Raw genomic sequence first — 24,363 nt, 5'->3', positions numbered from 1 at the left:
TCCGCGTTTTCTTGCATGCGGCCATCCTCTTCGTTCAACAAGCCCGTCCGTGTTGCGTATTTACTGTTCCTGTCACTTTTCGGCGTCCCACGCCGTGCCTTTCTGTGCTTGCAACTGTAACATTTTACATAGTGTACATTGTATCCCTGCAAGCATTTTAGGCAGAGTTTCACCACATTCCACTGCGGTTTCCGCCGATACGCCTCACACAATGGACCTCTTCACAACTTTATTGTGATCCGTTAGCAATTGCACAAGCCACGGTGGTATAACGGCAGCAATACAATCAATCCTCCTACTTATCAATCCGAGCAGACGGTTGGGATTACCATGCTCGACATTTTCCTTCGCTTGTTGCCCGATGCCAGTCTTTGATGACCGTAGCTCCAGTGCCACGTAATGCGCTCGGGCTCCGTCCGCACCCCGTTTATTATCTCTCCACGGCTGCTGTGCACTGCAGTCCGGTGGAGACCAGCCCACCTGCTTTATTCCATTTCGGTTCCCTGCAGGCTGGGATCTTGTACATCCACTGTCGCGTTACGGTCACTTTCTTTCATCTCCACGGCCCGCCGACATCCTCCTTTGTCTCGAGCCGTCCTCCATCTTGTCTCTTCCCTCACGGGACACTGCCTCTTTTCTTTTGCTTGCAGCTCTCGGTTAGCACTACGGTTCACTGCAAAGGTACCAGCATTCTGTTCCTGGGGTATTCCTACATCGACAGCTCCACCATTATACAAAGTGTACAATTCCAGTCCTATCTTCACGCAAGGATAGTTCAGGATCAGTAGTAGCACCATAGACTCACTTCCTATGGCATGGCTCTGTACCACGCAGCCACCAGCAGTACATTTAGGGACACGTATAAAAAAACATTTTTACCAGTGAAACCCATCCATAGAGATTTTGGGGGAGCTCCTTCCATCTCTCAAGGGCAATCTTCGTATGCTCCAATTCCTTCCCATAATTGCGACGATGTAGAATCGCATGCAACCGAACCACATCTATTCCCAGATCCAGAGTACATTCCATATACCACTGGAATGCAAATCCTTCAGTAAAGCACCTAATGATTCCACAGATTTTGTGGTATTTGTTTTCAACCCTGAGAATACTCCAAACTCCAACACATCCGTCATGATTGGCGCCAGATTATTTTGGGAGTTTTAACAGAAATCACCACGTCATCAGCATAAAGAGAACCACCAACTTGTGGTTGTATAACTGAATCCCCCCTACGTATGTGGCTCTCAGTAAATCCACAAGCGGCTCGATCACCAAGGCAAACAACAAGGGTAAAACAGGACATCCTGGTCTTGTGCCACCCTCCAGCAATAGGGTCGATGTAAGTTGACCATTCACTCTAAATTTTAGCAATGAAACCATGGATATGAACCCCTCTCCGATCCCCATTCTCCACAAAAGGGGCATCCAATAGTGCTGCTACTACAGAATTGGTAGAGTCCACCGCTGACATCAAGCCAAACATGTGGTGTAACCCACAGGAGGTGAACGCCCCAGGATAAAACCGGATTGATCCGCTTCCTACACATTTATTCACCAGAGGTGCTAATCTTCTTGCTAACATTTTCACCAGAATCTTGCTGTCTAGGTTAATCAACGAAATTGGTCAGTTATTCATCTGCTGCTTTACCTGGTTTCAACAATACAGTGACCACTGCCTCCCTCATAGTATCCAGCAGTCGCCCTTCTCGCAATGTCTGTTGATGCACTTCGACAAGATGTGGAGCCGCTGTGACGCAAAATATTTATAAAACTCAGCAGTAAGGCCATCCGGTCCAGGGGCTTTCCCAGATGACAGTGCCGTTATTGCTCTAAGGACTTCTTGCTCTATAATGGGTTGACACCGCCACTCCCCTGCCTCCTCCTCACACCAATAGAGCGACGCCTGATCCAGATATCCACTCAACTCTGATTGCGATTCGTGAGCAATAAAGACAGGAATAGAAAGTACCAAATTCCTGAACTATGTCCCTATCCACATAGCGTAGAGTCCCCTGCCTATCCTTGATACTCGTGATATGCGAACTAGGGCTATTAGCTTTGGCCATCCTCGGGAGCAGTTTACCAGGGTGTTGGCCTTCCCCATACTGCCTGACAGTTACTTTGCCTTGCATAAACATCACCTCCCTCTGGGCCGCAGCCCTAAACCGCTCCAACTCATCTGACTATTTTATTCTTAGTAAGGTCACTTTCAAAGCCCCACATCTTTGCTTGCAATCGCCAAATGTATGCCTCGCTATCAGCCAGTCCCCCCCTTGTAGCAATTTCAATATCCCAGAGTCATGCGAAATGCACTCCCCTCTGACAAAACATTTGAAGGTTTCCCAAAGCACGGAGTATGAGGTGACCGATCCCAGGTTATTAGTAAGAAAATAATCAATAAACTGTGTAATCTTCTCTGTAAACAATGCATCAGATAAACCATCACTCTTGAACCCCTTATTCCCCCCAAGTGGGCCTTGCTTACATTAGTCCCAGGATCTCCAGTATTAACACCACCGGCGCATGGTCTGATATTGTGCGCGATAATAAAGACCTCCTCAACCCACCCCGTGACCATATTTGAAATAAAAAAATAATCCAACCTCGATGCTGACTGGTGAAACGTGGCACCGTAGGCCTATTCCCTCTCATCCCCATGCCTAGTTCACCAATATCCTTCAAATCCCATTCCAACATAAGTCATGTAAGCAATCAGTCGACTTCAGAGGAGGTCTCTAGATTCAGCCTGTTCTGTCCACCTCTGGCTCCAACACAGTATTAAAATCCCCCACCCACACTATCGCACCAGTGGAGTTCTGATCCAATTGCTGAATTATCCACTCCAATGTACCCACCTCATCCTGATTAAGGCCATAATAGTTAATAAGTGTGCTGACCTGCCCATGTAGAACTCCCGTTACTAGGAGCACCTTCCCCTCTAGATCCTTTATCACCTTCGTCAGGTGGAAATTAACCGAGTTGTGTATCAAGATACAAACCCCTTTGGAGTAGGAGGAATAAGAAGAGAAGTAGCAATGGCAGCCCCAGCTCTGCCCAAACCAGGACTCCCTGGATGAGGCGAGATGCATTTCCTACAGAAGTGCCACATCCACGTGATGACGTTTCCCTACCCAAAGTACCTTAGATGGGCAATTCAAACCCGATATTCCAATTCATGCAGTTCAACCCTCTAACCATAGTACTACCACTCATTCTTGCAAAATACCAGTATTGCAGTACGCATCCTGCAGGGGCCCCACCATAAGGCCAAATAAACTGGCCCGGTTTGACCCACTCTACCACCCACCGCACGATTATCAACTCAACAAGGTACGATTCCCCAAACCACTGCCCCCACTCAAAAACAACCCAACCCCACACTCTCCACCATCCCCCTGCCGGCAACCCCAACCTGCCAGTCTATACCCGCCAAACCATAAAGTATCACAAGCTTCCGCACGAGGGCAGCCCAGAGCACAGCCACCCTATGCACCTCAACAATTGTGTTGCTTCCCTCTCGCCTGCTCCAATGTATACACACAGGATTTGCTGGTTGTCTTACATACACAGCAGCACATCACGGCGACTCCGCCCCACCCCACCTCGGCTCATTATTACCCCTACGCCTAGGGGCTTTTGGGAGAGTCAAAACGGTTAGCTTCTAGCTTCAGCAGGGGTTTGAAAAAACAAAACCCGACCCTCATGTTCCACTCCAAGTTTAGCAGGAAACAACATGGCATATGATGGATCTCAATGACTAATGTTTTTCCACCATTGGGAGGATTTTTATGTTCCCCCACTATGTCTTGTGCCCAAGCGGGTAGGAGACTGCACAATTTCATTTAATAAATAAGGTTTGTCCCCTTTGTTTTTCTGTTAAATATACCATAGATCATGAACGATGATCAGTGGCATACTTCTCTTTTAAGACAAGTATACCCTTCTTTGGACCGGGTAATGTAGACAAGGGCCCGTTCATGCAGTTAGAATTACATTTTTGATACATTTCTTCACATGGGGCTGTTCATCTCGGATCAGTGGGACTATTGGAGATATTCTTTACAACAAGGAGCTAATCAGGGTCTCCTTAGCCCCCCTTAAAACCATGGTCTGGTTTCATAGCTAGTCTTTCTAGGAATAGGGCTTGGCTCTGGATGAAAAAGGCAGCTTCTCGGAAAATAATTGTGTCCTTTAAAGAAAGTACTGGGAGTGCTTATGTGTCAAAATAATTCTATAATGGGGGAAGGAGATGCTCAAGCGCCCGAGCAAGATGGCCGCAGAGTGAACGAGCTCCAGCGCATGGGAGCATTTCTTCATCAATTTAGACTGCATAACCTGCTCGGATAATCGAAACAAGGAGGAATGCTGTAAGAGCGAAGTACGGAGAGCATGACATTGTTCTGGTGTCCAAGAAGGCCAAGCAGAAAGGTTGGACAGCCTGGCATCAGGGTGGCGGCCTCCGCTGAGCGCACCCAGAGAGGCCCTCACGAGGGGACTGCTGGAGCCAGCGGCTCCTAGTGTGGCGACCGCGCTGGGACGAGATCGTGACCCGGCTGGGTGGCATCTTCTTGCCAGCTGACGATGAGGTAGGGGCAGCCTGCAATTCCCCCAAAGGCACAAAGTACACCTCCCATATCATAGACTGCAAGCTGGGGGTTCCTTGCGGCATGGCGGGGACTTGCATGTTCGGCGCCTCGTGAGACCGGGGGTGTGTACTCGACCGGGGGTGTGTACTCAACAGGAGTGTGTCTGACTGTTCGACTGATGGAAGGAAGCAGAACACTGCTGTGTTGGAGTGGGACAGTAGCGGATGGGTCAGAGAGCTGCAAGGCCCTACTCGACACCAATAGCGCTGTGCCGAAGACATCGGTGCGGGCTACGACCTGAATGTGCACCAAGCCAGGGGCTAGAGTTTAAGGACACTGTGCACAACAGATTGCTCTGGCAGGGGCATGCTACTCACTGCAGTCACCCCCATGGGATCTCTACAGCTTGACACAGCGACTCACCTTGGACATTATGAACCTACCTGGTGGTCAATATCTCTCCTCGGCTGGGGCCTCCCTCTGGAACAGGCTTCCTGCCTCCCTGAAACTTGAGGAGAACCATCTCCGGTTCCGGAAGAACCTCAAAACCTTCCTCTTTGCTTCTGCTTTCTCTGCCTCTCTCCCCTGCCGATATTCCCTGCCGATTCGAACTGGTTACCTGGCCACCCTTTCTGATCTTGGGGCCAGGTCCCACCATTTGCTCACCTGCCCAGCCTCCCTGGCAACCCCCTGCCCTTGGGGACTGGTTCTGTATCCCATCAGTCCCTTACCAGAACTTATGTCTGCTCTTACCTTGCACTTGCCACCTTCAGGCCGTTATTTATCGTATTTATTCTTCTTTCCCATGTACTGCACTTTTCCCCTTTCCCTTCCCCTGGCACTTCTTCCCCTTCTCCCTACCCTCGCACTTGCACGAATTGAATGACACCTGGCCTAGTAGGATCGTTGTCTGTCTTCCACTGTCTTCCCCTCCCTCGCCTCGTCGCGCCTTGAAACACTTGTGTATAGGCACGTTATAAATGCCATATCATATCATACCCTACCTCACTGCTGGGCCCAAGCACCACATTGCGCAATCCCACTGCTCGAGACCCAGATCACCTTCCCAGTAAGGGAGGCACTAGGCCAAGGCAAGCCCTGGAGGATGGTCAGTCCGCTACACTGTCTGGTGAAGTTCACTGGGGGGGGGGGGGGCGCTGCACCCTTGTGTGGCTGAATTGCTTCCGGCGCCAAGACCTGTGTCCGAGATATGCTGGAGAGCGTTTTGTGTTTCTGGCAACAGGGGAGTAGTGGACACCATCTTGCCCCGACGAGTGGGCTCGAGCCCAAGGACTGTGTACACACAAAATACCACTGAGGCTGCATGCTGTACATGGGGGCACTCAATTCTGGATGCCATCTGGACACATCTGACTGAAGCTGGATGACAACCCGCAGAGTAGGCCGACCGTCTGTGCTTTGATCGGGGTACCCCCTCATTGCTCCAATGGAACTGGGCATGGCAAGATCGGCTCCTGATGAATATACTGATGTGACGCTACGCTGCTCTTTGCGGCAACAACCTAAAACTGAGGGACAAAACCAGCTCCAAACTATACTCTCGGAGATGAGGGACATTGGTCAACAGACGCAGGAGACAAACGGCGCAAATCAAGACATCAAGCGGGATCTGCAAGATATCCAGGCAGAGGTCCCAGATTTCGAGGTATATGTACCGCTTCTTCCAGGAACAGCTGCATATCCCAGAGCCGAGATCTTACGTGATCAAGCAGGTGCATAGAACCCCAGTCCCAAGACCTGCTGCGGGTAAGCGTTGCACCCCATTACCATGCGCCTCTTAACTTCCACCATAAAATGGCCATCTTACATGCCTATCGAGCCACAGGTACTGTGCCTGCTGAGGGAGCAGACATCTTACTCGGCTGAAGTATCCCGGAGGAGGAAGAGATTCAACCCTCTGTTGAAAGCACTAAGAGGCTTGAGTCATAGGTTCTACATAAAATTCTGAGCCTTCTGGTGTATCCAGGTTGATAAGCAGTGGCACTCCAACGATCAGGGAGAAGCATGGCGCCTTCTACAACAACACAAAATTGTCTCTTCTGACTTCCCCATCGACCTAGGGAGGAGGCTCAAACCAATCAAGTGGAATCCTTGCAGTGGCACCAGCAACACTGACCAAAAGACAAAAGGAAACGTGTGGGCAGTCGGCCATCGGGCCCAGACTGCAACAACTTGAGACCTTCAACATGAAAGCGTCGGACGGTCAGAGATCTTGTTACTTGACAGCTTCCCTGATGGAATGGCCAGTCCCCCCCCCACCACCCGCGCCTCACTAGTGCTTTTCCACGCAACTGTCACTTTTTGAACAGCAACGTGGGCGGCAGGACCGGCAGCCACACTACGCACATCATGGGTAACACCCGAAGGAGCAGGCCGGCATCGTGCGGCTCCCCATCAGGGGTCCCCCATGGTCGGTTGGTGTTTGAATAGTTAAGGATGGTGGTTTTGTTTCGATTGCCAGCACTCCCTTTAAGATGCGCTGGCAAAGTGGGAGGTGAATTTGGTTCCCCCTAGGCATGGGCTCACCCAGCTTAGTATTGGGATTCTGCTTATTCATTCCAATGTTAATGCCTTGTTCCCAATGTTCGATTTTTGGCTTAAATTGTTGGGGAATTGGTTTATGCATATGTGTGTGTCCAACACTCGATGGGCAGGGCATCATAGTATTTGCACTACAGGGCGCCAACCCGCTCCCACTTACTTCCCCGGGTAGTGACATGGTGTATGAACTGCGGCTGTTGACCCTTACTGTACAATGTTTTGTGTTTTTTGCAGAAGACGCACCTTGAAATGGTCAAGTCGGGCCTGCTTTGTCGTGGGTGGGTGTGGACAGCTGCACACTCCCCGTATCAGGGAAATAGTGGGGCATCGGTCCTTATACATAAGCGCATCCCGTTCCACACTCTCCACTCTTATCACAGGGAGGGGGGATTTGTGCTACTCCACGGCCATATAGTGCATCACCCCGTGACCTTTCTTAATGTATATGCGCCTACAGCAGACACCCCCTCTTTTCTTACAGACACATGTTTCACTAGCTGCGCACACCTCCTGGGGAACCTTAACTTTATATGGGGCAATTGGATCATGGTGGTTGACCCTACATTAGATCACCAAGGCACACCGCTGGCACCGAGCCCCACAATGCACAGGCAGGCTTCCTTCCAAACCCTTATGGCCTTCCTTAGACTAAAATAGACACATGGCGCACTATGCACTCACAGGACCGGGACTACACCTTCTACTCGAATCGTCACAGATTATACTCCAGGCTAGATTTTTGGATGGTCCCTGCTACCTCTCTATCGTTAGTGCGCCAGTGCGGGATATTACCAATAATATCGGATCACGCTGCGGCACTCTTCCGTTTTCAACTTGGGATACCCAGACTTCATAGAGCACCTAGAAGCTGATCCTGACAATTTTTGGAAAGTCAACCTGATCCCAGGGTACTCAGCAGTGGCCTGTTGTGATGCCTTTAAAGCTTTTCTCAGGGGAAGTGTATATCCAGATGGGCCCACAAACTAAGGGTATGGCGGGAACAGGAGATACAGTTGAGCGCTGACATCGCACGCACCGAGAGGCAGCACAAACACACTCGAGACCCCCATGCATACGCACACCTCACCAAGCTCTGGGCCGAACTGAAGCGTACTATTACACAAGGGGTCCAAACATTGTTCACTAACTGGTTGCAAGCTTACTATTACAATGGGGACCATCCCCTCCACTTGATGGCACTTGCTCTTCACATGCTCTTCACACCAGACAGGCCTTGCAGAATATAGTCAGTGTCCAGGACCGCAATGGGATGCCCCTTACCGGGGACCATATACGCTGAGCCAGAACCGCTTCCGGCACATTGAACAGACACATTCCTCACAGGTGTGGGACTACAGAAGGTCAATGCTGCTCAGAGAACCGAACTGGGAAGCCTGATCACTGCTGCCGAAGTGGCTCGGCCATAGGCTCGCTTTCAACAGGCAAAGCGCCCGGGCCAGATGGACTGCCCGTTGACCTGTATAAATCATTGGTAGATCGTCTGGCCACACTGCTTGAAGCAGTATTTCCAGAAGCACAGGTCGAAAACCGCCTACCGTAAAAGATGCTTGCAGACAACATTGTAATTTTTTCATAATAAAGGGCGGGGTCCCGAGGACTGCAGTTCCTATCGACCTATCTCCTTGATCATCGCAGAAGCCAAGATACTGGCTAAATGTCTGGCACAAAGGGTAGAGAAGGTCCTCCTGCAGTTGTCAAAAAGATCAAACCGGGTTTATACATGGTCGACACTCAACGGATAATGTGCAGCGGTTACTTCATGTCATAGCTGGAAATGGAGATCTGGGGGAAGTTATTTTGACAATCAACACCGAAAAGGTGTTTGATAAAGTCTGATGGGACTTCATGTTCCGAGTGCTGACCTATATGGCTTCTCACCGACAATCCTAGACCTAGTTGGGCTTCTATATACAGACCCTACAGCCTCTGTGACAACAAACGGGTTACCTCTGCTCCATATGCAGTCCACTCAGGCACCAGACAGGGATGTCCACTCCCCCCCCCCCCTTCTGTATGCACTTTTCATCGAACCGCTTGCGGAAAAACTGTGCACCGACCTGGAGTGGTCAGGTATGCTGGTGGGGAAAACACCGGGTATGGCTGAACGCAGAGAACCGTTTGGTTTACGTAAGTGGCTATGCGACTTCGCTACCACAGTTGCGGCAACTGCTTAACAACATTGTTCTCATGACCGGATATAAGGTTAACTGGTCGAAGTCAGAGATCCTCCTGCTTAGAACCGACATCCCCTGGATCCCTGGGGATATTGCCTAATTCCACCTCCAACTACGCTACATTAAATACCTTGGAGTGCTCAGCCCTTCAATAAGTGAAATCACTGAGCTGAATGATCCCCCTACCCTTCAGAAGATCACTGCTGATATGGCCAAATGGAACGCTGCCGTTGTCCCTAACAGGCCCGATTAACGCCTTCAAAATGAACTCCCTTCCGAAACCTGTTTACCTGGCAATGATGTTGCCGTGTGCCCCGACACCACAAATGTACAAAGATATAGACACCTAACTAAATGTATCTGGTGGGGCAAAAAAGGTGCACATCCAACTAGACACGTTACAGGCCACTAAGGGGGATTGGCTGTGCTGGATTTACTACCAAGCCCGACACGGCAGACGCTGGGAGCTATGGAAATAGCTCTGATGGCAACTTATTCTCCCTCTGAAATTCTGGCCATTCCATCGAACAAGCTTCCTTGAGCAATCAAGATGCACCCTGTACTAGGCCCAACCTTAGTTCAATGACACAGAATGTGGGCATTGCTGGGCGCTGACGTGCGAGTTGCGCCAGCATCGGTAAGCATACGTGCTATCGGCTTGGACCATACTCTGCATGTCCAGATCGGAGTGATGAACTTCTATGATGAGGGAACCCCCATCGGATTTCAAGAAGACAAACAGGTACTCCACCTGCAGGGGTCTGATCGGCTACGCTACCGCACACTGCTCACGATGATTCGCTCAAACACGACCGAGCACGCACCTGAGCCAGGGCAACAACAGGAGAACTGGAGCAAAATGCGACTAACCACCCACGCCTGCCCTCGTTCTACAATATATGTACTCCCAACAGTGTCAAACGCAATCACACACTCGCATCGTAATGGTCCAGTGACCTTAAACTAAAGTCCGTGCTGCTGAGTTGGCTTCTTCGACACCATCCCCGAGAGATCACATAATGTTCCCAACAGGGAGATCCTATATAGGGTGGTGGACATACCGACCCTATGGCTAGGAAACCCGTACACATTCTGTTATTCAAGGCCTGCAAGCTCCTTATCCTCCAATGGAAGGCGGACACTGCACCCACTAAGCAGGCCTGGCTGTCCCTATTAACTAAATTATGTTCGCTGGAATGCTCCGTTCTCAAATGTTAACCCGGCGCTGACGGACCGCTTGGAGAAATAGCAGGCATATTACCAACTCATGAGATAGGGTGAGCAGTGAGGGTTGGGGTGTTTTCCTTTAGCTGTGGAGGTGCAGGTGGTGTTCGCTCACTGGCGGCTCTGTGTCCATGGGCATGAAGGTCGGGAGCTAGACTGGGGAATGGAATGTGGGGCTACTTCAAGCGAGGGTGTCTTCAGGCTACAGCCTCAGAGACATGAATGATGGACTAGTGGTCTGGCGAATGCAATGACTTGCTGGGGGACTAAGGACCTTCATAGTCGACATGCGCTGGCCCTCGAGGGGGTCAGTATTTACTTTAACTGGTGGATGCCTCCCCCCGGTGAGTGGCTCAGTGAGACTTCTACGCCCAGACCTGTATTGAATAATGCTGGACGCTCTGTGTTTAGCTATGTTCTTATTTCGGTCTGTGTTCTGCCGTGATGGTTATCTGCATACCTGTGCAGGAGTGGGGTTTATGGGGAGGAGGGGATACTGGGGGTGGGCATGTTACATAAAATGATATATCAAACAATACCTGTTATATGGGGCCCATTCTTGCCTGGGCTGGATGGTCATGTTGTTTGTTACATGGTTAAAATTCCTAGTAAAAAAATGCTTCCAAAAAAATAACTACACCCGTTTCAAGTGTTGATGTTCCCCCACTCCACGGCAGGTGCAACATCTGGACTTCATAACTGTTGCCAGAGGTTAAGAAGAAACAAAATGTTTTGGCACAAGTTGCCCTGTTCCTTTAGTGGCTGTCTGTTATGGCCCGTAACCCCAAAAGGCTACCACAGAATTAGGTCTGCAAACTAATGAGAAAGGTATGTGGGTTTTTGGGCCATCATAGTATCTCCCCAAACAGGTTTATCTCACTGCACAAAACTCGCTCTGCCCAATCACGAGGGACATACAGATGTGTGTGGTTTCCTTTTTCGCAGTACCTCAAATGGCACCAACCCTGTGGTAGAATATGGTTCTAGTACATATGATATGCACACACCCTCTTCTCTATTGTCTCATCCCAACACCTCTCTTCCTTAATTGCCATCCTCTTGCCTTACATCAAAGTGCAATAAAAGTGCTCTGCGGCACCACTGCTCTCAGCGTGGTAGACAGCTGCCGTATGGTGGCCCACCCCAATGCTCCTTAAAAATGAATCCATGGTTTTATAGGTGAGCTGGACTCCATTGTGAGTCGTTTCTTAGGAAACACCTTCCTCTAAGAGACTTGATCTAGAAATCCTACCAATGCCCTAGAATCCGCCTCCACCTCAGCCCTCTTTGAGTATAGACCCATGAGCGCGATGAGGCATTTCTTGCTCTCTCTGAACCCTATGCCGGGGCCTAAAATGTCTAGGGACACCAACTCCCACTGCATGGTAGGTAGCTCCAATGATCCGAGTGACTGTACAAAGTTCCTGAAAGTTCTGTCAGATGCCCCACATGTGGGGAATTACTTCAATTTCAGAATCCAACCCTGGGAACCAATAGTCAGCTCTCAATCTACCCTTAGTCTTGGGCATCCCAAGATGACTTACACATGAAATCTCCCTCTATACTAAATTCATCCATAATCCTTGAAATGCTCCTAGTCAGTCATCACTGGTCCAATCTGTCCACCCATTCTGCACCCAATTCTTGACCCTTTGGAGTTCCAAATCCTCCCTCTCTGCTTGCTTCCACTTTTGCTCACTCAAAGTGTTACCACAAACTAAAAAGACTTGCTCCCCACAGAATTCACATTCCTCTCCTTCCTCTACTTGGTCCTGCCCTCCCAACTTGGAGAGAAAATCCACCAAACCGCCTTCCTGAGAACATTTACCACTTCGAATCGATGCCCCTGTATCGATGTGGTCCAGCAATCCTAGCCTAAATGAAGGGTTCTGTTTAATACATGATGGCTGGTCTAAGAACTGGACAATAAGGGAATTGGGGTGGATGGATAATGTTTCCTTCCCCTTGCACATGGAGTCTGTAACTGTGTGTGTGGAGTGCAGACTCAACGACTGCAATGACGAGGAGTGCAGTGAAGAACATCCGCTATCGTTGGTTAGAGGTACGGGATCCCTTGGGGACACACTGAGCCCAGAGGAAAATTCCTTAGGGCAGCGCACGGCACCATGCCTAAAGCGCTGCACAACGTCATCAGGAAGAAGCCTTGGAAGCTCACAGACCCAGAGGAAAGGACCTTAGGGCGGTGTGCAGCATCATCACAATGAAATAGGAAGGAGATTTTTTTAAAAAGGGAACCAAATCATGTGTGGGATAAAGTCAGACTGAATGAGCTGTAGTAACAATGTGAACTGCACCAGGAGGTATATAACTCCTGTCTGTGCCACATGCATAGATGTATTTACAACAAGGCTGACTAGGCCCAGGCCTAGGGCCGCAGTTTGCCAGAGGACCGGCATTTTATTGTAGTCTATTTTCAATTAACTGTTTGTCATTTTTAAAATATAAAGCCACTTATGTTTCTACAAGTCTGGCTGTTCCACAACACTACCAGTAATTTTGAGCTGTTAGCAGTCATTCCACTCTGACAGCTAAAGTCTTTAATGGCCAAACCTTTAAATAAGAGTGATATTTACAAAAGTGTTAGCGTTAGTTTGAGTGTTGTTATTAAAACTTTTAAAAAAGGAACGCATACCAAACCCAGAGTGGTGTAGGTATTTATTGATTCGGTCCCACAACTCTCACAGACATATATAAATCTCTTTGGTCATTCTTATCTTTCCAAAATGCTCTTTAATGTGCAAAACAGCCAGAATCTCATTGGATTTAATTGTGCCACTTCACATTATCTTTAGAGTTCTTTCTGATCAATACACACCTACAGACAGTGTTAAGCAATCACTTGTATTCAAATACACGCCATGCATTTTTTAAACTCCCTGGCCACACATTTCAGAAGTCTGTGGCTGCCCAAAAGGAACACGCATGAAATAGATCATAGAGAAGCAAAAATGGCGAAGAATAAATCTGAATATGCAAGTGTATCAAGAAACCTGTGAATGGATACCCGAAGCAATAGAAGGGTGACAACAGAAACTGTGTGACAAAGGTACTGTGAAGGCATCATGAAGTACGACACAGACCTCAAGTTTAAACAAAAGATGTTTATTTAACTGAAATGTCAGGATGGTTGAAGGCCTAACTTGCCCTATACTACTGTAGGTTTTCCCTACCTGAATGAAACTAAGGAAAGTCTATGTCAAAGAGTTCAACTTTAAATTCTGTCTGTGTCCAAAACCTATCCTTGCCCTCACAACTATAAAACACCAGCGTGCAGGGATGTCATACTCAAAAGAAACAGTGTTTAACTCAAAGTTCTGAGCTTCTTCTAGCTCACAACTTTCTTACAGCTCCCCTTCCGCAAGCATAAGATTCATGAAAGAAAAAAGTCTCAAAGGTTCCCTTCTCCAGTTCAAGGCAATATAGTGTGTGATCAATCCTCAGAGTCCCCTTCCCCAGGTTCTACAGAGTACAATCCAAAACGAAAAGGGTCTCAGGACTCTGTTCCCAAAACAAGTATAGTTCAAAGGTGCTGCAGTGATTTTGTTGAGTTTGTCTCAAGTCTCTAGCTTTCAACTTTTTGGATTCTCTGCCTAGGCACAGTTGTCAGACCACATGGTCTACTCGTTACAGTTAGCGCAACCAGGATCACTAGACCCTCGTTGGGGCTTGTTTCGGGGTGTCCTTCACTTTCACCATTCAGGGTCCTCTGGTCTAGGCACAGTTGTCAGACCACATAGGCTAGCACTCACAGGTCATGCTACCAGGGTCCCTGGATTTCTCAGTCGCACACACAAGTTCCTTAGCGCTTGCTCCTGTGCACCAAGTCACCCTTACTTGACTACTCTGTATTGGGCCTCCTGGATTTAGGGTGCAATCTTATATTTCTTTGTGTTCACGTTGGTTGCCTCGTGGCCATGCCACTATGTTTCACATCCTCTTCACCAAGATGTTGCCTTGTCAGACTGCATTCACTTATTAAAATTCACTGTTCAGGCATTCTTTAGCCTTTTATGTAGTCAACTGTAAGGTTAGATGTAATTCATTGTGCAACATAGGTTTTCCATGATTTAAGTTTCAGTTCAAGTTCGAAAGTGTTCTTATGTTGCTTGTTTGTTTGAATGGGAAGTTTCCCTGTAATGCAGTTTTCAATAGGCATTAGTTTTATTTCAGGTTGAAAGCTTCATATAGATCAGTATTCATTTTACTTGCTATGTTAAGTTTCCATATAGTTCGGTATTCAGTATACCTTGTTTTCTCATGATATTAGGTTTTCATATAGGTATTCAGTATACCTTGGTTTCTTTTAATGCTAGGTTCTCATATAGTTCAGTATTCAATATATGGGCGGGCACTTGCCTGCGGTCCTGTTCCGACCTCCCTGGTTCTGTCGTGTCCCTCCGACACGCACCAGCAATCTGCTCCTCTTGCCTGCGGTTCTGTTTGGAGCTCCCCGGTTCTGGCATGTCCCTCCGACACTCACTGGCAGTCTGCTCCTGCTCCCGATGGCTTCTGTTGCTGCCTCTGTTCCGCTTCCAGGTGGGAAACTCCGCCAATGCTCGCCCTGCTGCTTCCTCAAGGACGCTGCAAAGCGTCCTCTGCACTTTGGGTCTGCTGGTGTCCTGGTTTGGCGTCCAGACCCACCACGGCTGCTCCCATGAAGAGCAGGGCCCCTGCTTCTCCCGAACAGATCTCCTTGCAAGGTCTTCTCAGGTTTCTCTGCTGCGTTCTATGCAGGCTTCTCGACTGCGCTCCCCCTTCTGCCTCTCACCTCTTATTGTATATAACTGCAGCCTTCTAATAGGCTGCAGGTGTGTTTAGTCACTTGGTTCTGCCTGGCCATAGTAGGCAGACATGCCTGACCTTCCCAGTGTTGGGATGCAGCTTCCTTGTCTCAGTACCTACCTAAGTGGTGAAGGGAGGTAATCTTCACTACTCCCAGTTGCCTCTTCTTCGTATCAGTACTGTTAGGTGTTGTGTGTGGAATAATGAGGGGAACTGGCTTGTAACAGCCCATAAAAGTTGGGTGAGTGTTAGATAGGCTGTCAATAACTAAGGAAATGGAGATACCGTATCTCGCCTAAGGGCATCCCACTCCCAATCCTCAAGAACCCTCCACCCAGGTGATCCTTAGTCCTTTTTCCCCTCCTAATACATATAGGCTTATAATATGTCCTGTCATTACCTGGGTTAATGGAATATGTGGAACAATATCCCATAACTGCTTCTGGAATAGGGATTTCTTCCTGAAAGGAAAATATGGGATTCCGGGTCTCATCTGAAAGCACCTTTCTCCCAATCCCCAGGGAACCTCCAACCCAGTGATTCTCCCTCAGTTCTCCACCCTCAGGTTCAGGATCCAATCATGATGGCCTTTTTTGGCCACCTGCATAGAGGATCCAAGAGGGATAGAAGTGTGAAAACCTTCAGGTTTCTCACAGTACACACTGTTTCACAGCTGTAACGTTGTCCCATAAAGATATCCATTCAGCTATCTTTACATAAGGTGCTCAGTGCTAAGCAGGCAAATTACATCCCTGATGGGTTTATCATCAAGTGTCTGTGATGACATTCTGCTGCAGACTCAGTACTTCCAGGAGAACCAACTGTAAAATATGTCACACAATAAATAACTGATGTTTATACGTAATCTTTACATTAATTATATTGTAAATACAAGGTAGGACTTTTGCTGTGAAACAAGTACTTCAAATGACAGCAGGACATCTACATCTATACCCACAAATCTCAAAATGTTGGGGTGGTTAAGTGGTAAAAAGAGGTTTGCAGGGGGTTAGGGTAGGGTTAATATAGGCAAGGGGGAGGGCTGGGGCGTGGACCCCCAAATAGAACAAAAAGCGTTTCAAAGAGTTTTTTTCGAAGTAATACTTTGAAAAGAAAGTAGTCGGTGAAACGACATAGAACCGTTGTGTACAGTCCAACCAACTCTACGGAGTTAACTAACCTTTTTAATTACCTTAAATGCAAGCTGGCAAGACCCATTGCCTAAACCATACCCACAAAGTAATATTGTACTGGGACACCTAATCCATTGCTCACTTTTAATCTGTGAGTGTTTGGGTATTTTGGACAATTGCACAAACAGCAATGATGTAAACAGTATGAACCACTTCATTTGTTATAAAAGGTGCCTGCATTGTGCAGCTGCGACGAATGCTGTTGCTTTCCACACATGAATGCTTAGGGTCGCACTCATTTAATTACTTGACCGTGAGAATGCATAGCCAAACATTTCAAGAAACTTCTCCAACTGCCTTTACTCTACAGGTGTTTATGCCCAGGCAGAGTTTACAAACTGCACTTGTAATTTTATCATATTTTCCAGCCCAAGGGATTACATCGGCTGCAGCAGGTAACTTGATTTAGTTCCATTTTCCCCCTGCTAACACCATAGCTGTAACCATAAGAAGGGTATGGAGTTCTTTTTATTCAACATTTCCACTTGCATATATTTCAAATGTAAACTTAACCATTTGACAAGACTGGATGTAAATATTTAGTTATGTGGCATTAATATTACAGGCCAGTCTAGGTGCTTCTAATCGAGTGAAAGCATGACATTTGTGAGATAAACCAGATATTAGTTATGAAACCAAAATTCCTCGTTCCAACATTCTCTCACTTGTATGCAGATGGCAGACAACTTATACTCTTGTTGCTTCCTCTAAAAGATTGTTTTCTGACCTAACCGAAAGTAGACAATTAGCCGTAACAATTACCCCATGTGCACTCAACAAACGCACTGCCTTCTCTAAATCTTGGGCAGGAGAGATCTAACATAGAAGATGACAGGCTTGAAGTAATAGAGAAGAAGCAATAACTTGCTAATCCCTGCAACCTTAAAAACTTCCTTATAATGTTATGGAGCCAAAAGGAGGGACATAATGGGGTTGAAGAAGAGTAGTTTGGTCAATGCAGACAGATTTTGTTGAAGGGGAGTAATCTGGCGAAGGTGCAGAGTATGCCAGGGGTGGAGTACATTTGGGGTGGGGGGCATGCACTTATTTGGGCCTAGGGCAGCAGAAAGCCTGAATACGTCACTGGCCACATGTACGTTGAAAGGAGCTGAAACGCTCTTTGAAAAACCGATTTGCAAGGTGGGATGTAGGGGAGGGTCTATTATTGACTAGACATCCATCCAGCAGAATGGACGTAGTTTCACAAGGGTTCACGTAACGGTTTAAGCCACTTGTTCACCTTATTTGAAATGCGTTTGTGCTGCACATTCTGTTATGAAACAAGGGTGCTGGGATGGAATGTGGCAGAAGTTTGCTGGAGAGCAGTTGCGCTGAGGGGATAACTGGGGGTCTGTCCCAATTGGGGGCATTTTACTAGAATCCACTTACCTGCATTATGAATAAAGGAGTACACCTTCCACAGCTTGTGTTCCTCCAGAACACTCGCGACAAGCTGATAAGTGGCCCCGGTGTGGATGGACAGATGGCGATTTCCTTTCCTTCGCCTTCAAGCGGACACAGAGGGTCTGTAACCGTGGGTGTGGAATGCAAACTCAGTGACTGCAACACTGGGCACCAAGGCATCTCTTGGATTCTCGTACAAGAGGCCCCCATCTGGGATGGTCCTCTAGTCTCCTCTCAGTGCAACCGCTCTCCAACCACAACCACACACACATTCCACCCCAGCACCCAAATTCCATAACAGAATGTGCAAACCAACAAATTACAAACAAAGTGAAAGAATAGCTTCAACAGTTACGTGAAACCATGCTCATTCTGCTGGATCACTGTCCAGAACATAACAGAAGGGCACTCCCCTTGCTCCTAAGACTGAATCTTCCAGAGACTGCAAAGCCCAGAAATCAGCCAAAGGCCTGTGTACCCCCTCATGACGCTTTAAGTCTGCTTGACCCACTTCAAGCAACTACAGGACCTGCGATGCTGCCTTCAGCACGTGCTGAAAACCGCATATGTGCTCTTCGAGCCATCCAGACTACGACTTGATCCACTCGAGCAGATCAGCTCAATCACCGTTTAAACTCTGTGGATGCTACTAAATCGAACACTGACTGAATCCAATGGCAACATCATCTTTACCCAACTCGAAAGCGACTCGACCTGCTAGAAGCCATCAACTCGCCCATCTCCAGCACCGACTGGACCCAGTAGTAGCATAATCTCGCTGCCAACTTGACCCACTGGAAAATATCAACTCAACCCGTCTCGAAATCTGAATTGATCCAGCGGAAGCCCTCTCCTCAAAGCATCTTAATGCCAACTCACCATTGGGAAAGCACTGCTCAACCTTTTTGCCACAGGCTCGACTGCAGTAAAGTGCCTAGAAGCCTGTATCGGCGCTGTCGAGCCCCAGAGACAAGAAACTAAAATGGTATTCGAAGAGGCAGCGTCCCCCGATGTCCCATCTCAAAAGCACACTATTGCCTTCCTTTTGAAAGACATAGTTAATAACTTGACATGTTGCAACTGCAATTTTTGCATGAGCACCCTTTGTCTACAAATCCAGAGTGACCTTTTAATCTAAAGTCTGCTTTATATGCATTTTCACTTACAGGCATGAGCCAGTAGTGTTTTATTAGTTTTGTGCATTTTTTGTCAGTTTAATTAAAGATCCTATTTTTAATAGCACTCCGGTTGGACATGCTTTTATTTTGGCACCAAGGTACTATTGTTATTTGGAGGGCTCCAACCCTCAACACCGCACCATGTTTTTTTCTTTGCATTCTGGGACTTGTAGTTCAGAATTTCTAATGGGGAACACAAAACCACAAACACATTATTTGTGTGTCTCTTGCTCTCCTACTTTTAAGATTGAGTGGAGTGAACTGGAATTGATGGGCACTTGTGAGTCTGGTCTAGACAGAACTGCAGAAAGACCATCTAGTCATGTTTTTTTTACCTTTCAATTCTTTTTTTCTTTTCCATTAGAAAAACTACAAGTCCCAGAATTCCAACAAAAGTAGGACTGGATAGCCATCTCACGCATGGCCACGGGAAACTTGAGAGCTCGAACTGCTTTGGAGCTTAGCTTATGGCATCTGGCTATTTATTGAAGAATTTTTTTTTTTGTTTATTAAATAAAGGAAAAATCTGAAAAAACACATAGCCGTCAGTCCCAAAATATCAGGTTGGTACTCCAAGCAGTCACTTCATGAAAGATTTCTCTAAAGATCTGCCGCGAGTGTGTCTGGCCTAAAAGCCCACTTCTGCCAAATGATTTCAGCTGTAGCCTATTGTGTGGCTGATTTTCTTTTAATGAGGAAAGCCGCGCTAATTAGCCGGCACGCCTCCGCCCCAGCCTGCTCCGACAAGTCTGTCCCCAAGCACATGTTATTGACAAACTCGCGGAGAGAGAATGGGCTGGCCTGGCTTCTTGCAGACGAGGACTCCCAGGGATGCGATGCTGTTGCCCTCTTAACAGCTTATGTCACTGTCGCTCAGGGAAGTCAAGGACTCCCTGAACTCGAGGGAGTCTTGCGGAATCATACATGGCAGCCTCACGAACGTGGATAGATTTACACGGCTTCCCTATCCCTCCCCATCTCACGTGAAGTCGATATGCAGCGAGGCACCTTTAATAGTACCTACCACCTCCGACAGCCTCAAAGCCTTTAAAACGGTAACATTTAGGCAGTACACGGAACAAGAAGGGAACTAACCTCTCTGGAAGAGAAGCAAATGCACAGAACGAGCAAAGCATTGTGGGATGAATACAATTTCAGTGGTGGTCTAAATGCTCCTATAATGAATACACAATCAGTAAATGTATTGAAACAAACCTAAGTAGCACTTTCCTATACACGACAGACTGCTCCCACTTTCAAGCACTGTAGTAAGTAATGGAACTCATTAATAAACCCCCATGTAATGGTGCTCGAATCCTTGGCCTCGGAAGGATGAAAGGCTGCGTCGGTCCTGCCGTGAGATGGTCATCTTCACTTTATGAGCATAGTATGTGAATATGATCGTGAACGAGTGGCACACCTGGGGCACACCACATGTCAAACTTTTCAATCTCGGAAATGTCCATCTGGAATGGATCAAGAAAGCAGTGCCTCGTCGCCCCTCAAGGAAGGGCGCGAGGTGGCTGTTGAATGACACTGACACGTGCTTGTCAGCCAGGATCCCACGCTGCCAAATATGCGATTCCAGGGCTTATTTCCAAACACCCGTTTTCCCTGTTTCTGCGCTCTAATTTCAAAGCTCAGTTTCTCAGGGCCCCCTCGATTTGAGGTTATCGTTTCAACCCGAATTAAGCAGTCTGCTCCCAGCACAACTTCAGAGCAACTCCTGTCCTGGACGCCAGCGTGCAGACCGCCACACACTCCATTGCTCTGTCATAGTATTCATATCAGCAGCCCCCACCTAGCCCGTCCCATGGAGCCCCCCGCCCCCACACACCCCACGTGGAGAGCGAACTCACTCACCCCATCTCCGCCCAGGGTCTGGCAGGCAGCAGCTCCGTGGCCTCGCTCCTCCACTCTCCTTGGAAGGGAACTTTGAAATCCGCTAGCTTTTAAACAGCGCTGCATTCGGTTCTATTTTTCCTCCACGGAGAGGGCTGGGGCTGGGGCAGCGGCTCCCGCGCAAGGGAAATCAATAAGACAGGCAGGGCAAGCCGGCAAAACGTGCTTTCAAGCGCACTTTGGTGGCAAATGCGCTGTATACCCGGGGTTCTGCTTCCGAGGGGTCTTGGATCTCCCCAGCGCCAGCCGGCCGCCGCCTCTGCAGTACCCGCCCCCCTCACTTAGCGCAGCGTCCGCAAACTGCTGTCAGACAGAGGCACTGTTTGGGGCGCTTTCCTGTGTTAAAGTACCGCCTGCTTTCCCAGTTTCCTTCCCCTTCTCTTTCTTTGTTCTGTCCTCTTGCTTCTCTCCCAGCCGCCCCAACAATGCCCAGTTTCTTTTGCTGCCTGACATACTTCCAATGCATTCAGAAGGGCGGTGTCTCCATCTGCTGGAATCTAAGAACAGGAGCAGGCCTGACCCTCGAGCCTTCGTGTTTAACACTCACACGCCTATTATATGCACACATGATTAAACTCGCTGCAGGAGATGTTAACATAAAAATGTTACGCGTGGATGAACTGTAAGTGGCTTAGGCTGCTGCTCGTGATTCCTATTTATCTGCAGCATATTACTGTTTGTCATGTTCGGACTTCCTGGTTGTAGAAAACTTACTATTACACTTAATGTTTAGATACACCTAATTCTTGGGTACACTAGCAAAATAATTGCTTCTGGAACTATACATATTAACTATTCCTAAACATGTTTACCTACGTTTTTGTGTACAATTACACTTAGAAAATCATATCCATTGACTGTCACTTGACAGTAACCCCCAGTGTGCAGGGGACGCAAGGGTTCCACAGCCTGTGGATTCCCTTTTTTTATCCAATGTTTGGACTTCCAGTTCATCCACATCTTTAAGTGGAAGTTGGGCTAGGGCAGGACATAAGGGAGGGAAGTGACGTGGGACAAGGGAAGGGGTTAGTTATGAATCGGAAGGAGTGGAGACTGGATGTCTTTTCCATGTGGGCCTCCCCTTATTTAGCAGAGGCGCTTCGCATTCATCCGAGCAGCTCGGCCGCCCATCCTAGAGTGGCACACACACACACACACACACTCTTAACACCGGCGACGAGGACGCGGACCCCGCAAGGTATTCCTGAGTCATTTTGCTCGACACGACAGTGGGAGGTGCAGCCCGCCCCCACTGCTCACTCCAGGGGAGTTGCTAGGTCTGGAAAAGACCCGGGGCTAAGCTGATGTCAGAACTGTTGGGACTGGGGGCTAGCTAGTCTTTTGGCTGTAGCTCCTGAGATTGTATCCTGGGCTACAACTAAAAGATCAGGGGCTATAGCCCCCTTAGCCACCCCCTAGCAACGCCCCTGGCTCACACAGTCCTGGGCACTGCGGCAGTGATCCATGCCTGTCCTCTGGGTCTTCATAGGTAACACAGTGAGCACTTCGTCACCCTCAATAATGGGTTCTGTAAAAAATGTGGCTAGATTAACGGTCTTGCACCTTACAATGTGGAGGAATGGACTCGATAAAATCACTTTCTTTACGTGTGGATGCCCTTTGTGTAGTCAGTGTGGATTTGGATCTCTCAAGTATTGCAAAGACTGTATGTTCATCATATAGTGTTACTGAGCACCACGTTGTAATCGTGGCATATTTCTCAATGGCAAAGGCTTCTGCCCCATAGCCTGTTCACAGGGAAATTGGCCTTGCATTACTGAGCCCAGCACACCACTGTAGTATGCTAGGGGCATGTGACCCATAGTACTCTTCTATGTGAACACTGTTGTCATCAACTGTCCACATGAATGGGAACACAAATAAAACTCCTGTGAGTAGTCAGGGTTTGCTAAAACAAAGGCCTTACTTATCCATCTCTTCCGTCCCTATAATGGGGTTCTTTGCTTCCTGGGCCTCTTTCATTGCTTGTAAGAATAGTCCTGTATATGTGGTGTAGTCAAATAACCATGCCCTACAGTAATTGCATAACCATAGAAACTTCTGCATGTCTTTAACTGTCACTAGCTGTCGGGTGCTGTGTACTGCAGCTGCATGCTTGGCTGTGATTCTCTTGCCATCAATGGAAATCAGTTGTCCTAAATATAGCACTTACTGTTGACAGTATTGGAGCTTGCTCCTTTCCACTTTGTATCTATTGTCTGCTAATAGATTCAATAATGTGATGGAATCCTCTCTACACTGTTGTTCGTTTGCACTGCATACCAGCAGATTGTTGACATATTGTATTATGATACTGGCCACATGTCTGTTTTCTAAATCAGTGTGGAGTACCCTGTTGAAGATACTGGGGCACTCGCAGTTCCCCAGAAGCCTAGTATGCCAGAATCTCCTTCCGCGGTAGGTAAACACAATGAGTTATTGGGAATCTGGATGCAATGGGATGGAGAAAAATGCATACTATGTTGTTTAAGGGGGCGTAAATCTAGAATCATCCTTCAATTGGACTCCTTTGATTTCTTGACAGAGTATATGGTCGTGTTGCATGAGGACTCTGAAGGTACTATAATGCTCTGGTGTAGTAATGCTATGATGGTGTCGAATATCCCCTTATCTGCCTCTTTGGACAGTGGGTATTGTTTTACTCTGGGCAATATTGTGCCTGATTTGAGGGTAATGTGCACTGCTGCCACGCTCCTTAGCAGTCCTATGCCATGGAGGTTGCTCGTCCATAGACAGTTGTGATACTCGTGCCAAGTCGTCCTGGGTAAATGGTGGGAGACTGCCTGCTAGCATACTGGTACATGGGACATTGAGATACTGAATCATTAATTCACATGGGACACATGCTGCCAATATAATTTGTCAGACATTGTCAGTGTCCTCAAACAGCTGGCTCAATGGATGGGATGGGTCACTACACAGGAATGTGCGCCAATCTCCTCCCTCCACATCGGTCCCTATCAACACTATTTTGTCTCTCGCCACCACCACCCCTTCCAAATCTAGTGTGATGACTGTACCTGCTTCGTGGACTTGGGGCAAGACTGGCTGAAACAGGAATTATGATGGTAACCTCCACAGCCTTCTGTCCACGCCTTTAACCCCATAAATAAACAGATCTGGGTGTGCAGGCACTCCTCGAGCTGCTCCCTCATTCCCCAATGCATGCACAATGATCATTGCCCTCACATAGCATATCCCTGGTGTTGAACAAACTATGCCTTCCACCGTAAATGATACTGGGCCTCATCACAAGTCTGGTGGTAATCCTTAAAAGTGTTGCTAATGAAAT

The 24,363-nt window shown here is 47.8% G+C and overlaps 1 protein-coding gene across 1 annotated transcript in view; it reads right to left on the bottom strand.

Annotated features, from left to right (window-relative positions):
• The window catches only part of HOMER3 (homer scaffold protein 3), a 1,163,927-nt gene extending 1,142,435 nt beyond the window's left edge, over positions 1–21,492 (bottom strand). The window contains exon 1 of the mRNA XM_069649165.1: positions 21,012–21,492. Coding sequence (XP_069505266.1) covers positions 21,012–21,016 — 5 coding nt within the window. The 5' untranslated portion in view covers positions 21,017–21,492. The remainder of the gene's footprint in view (positions 1–21,011) is intronic.
• Between the last annotated feature and the right edge of the window lie 2,871 nt (positions 21,493–24,363).

Source organism: Ambystoma mexicanum, chromosome 1p, assembly GCF_040938575.1.
Source record: "Ambystoma mexicanum isolate Mex_15411 chromosome 1p, UKY_AmexF1_1, whole genome shotgun sequence".
Classification (NCBI taxonomy): Eukaryota; Metazoa; Chordata; class Amphibia; order Caudata; family Ambystomatidae; genus Ambystoma; species Ambystoma mexicanum.
Note: the sequence above shows the minus strand (reverse complement) of the source record. Positions and strands in the feature narration are given on the sequence as shown.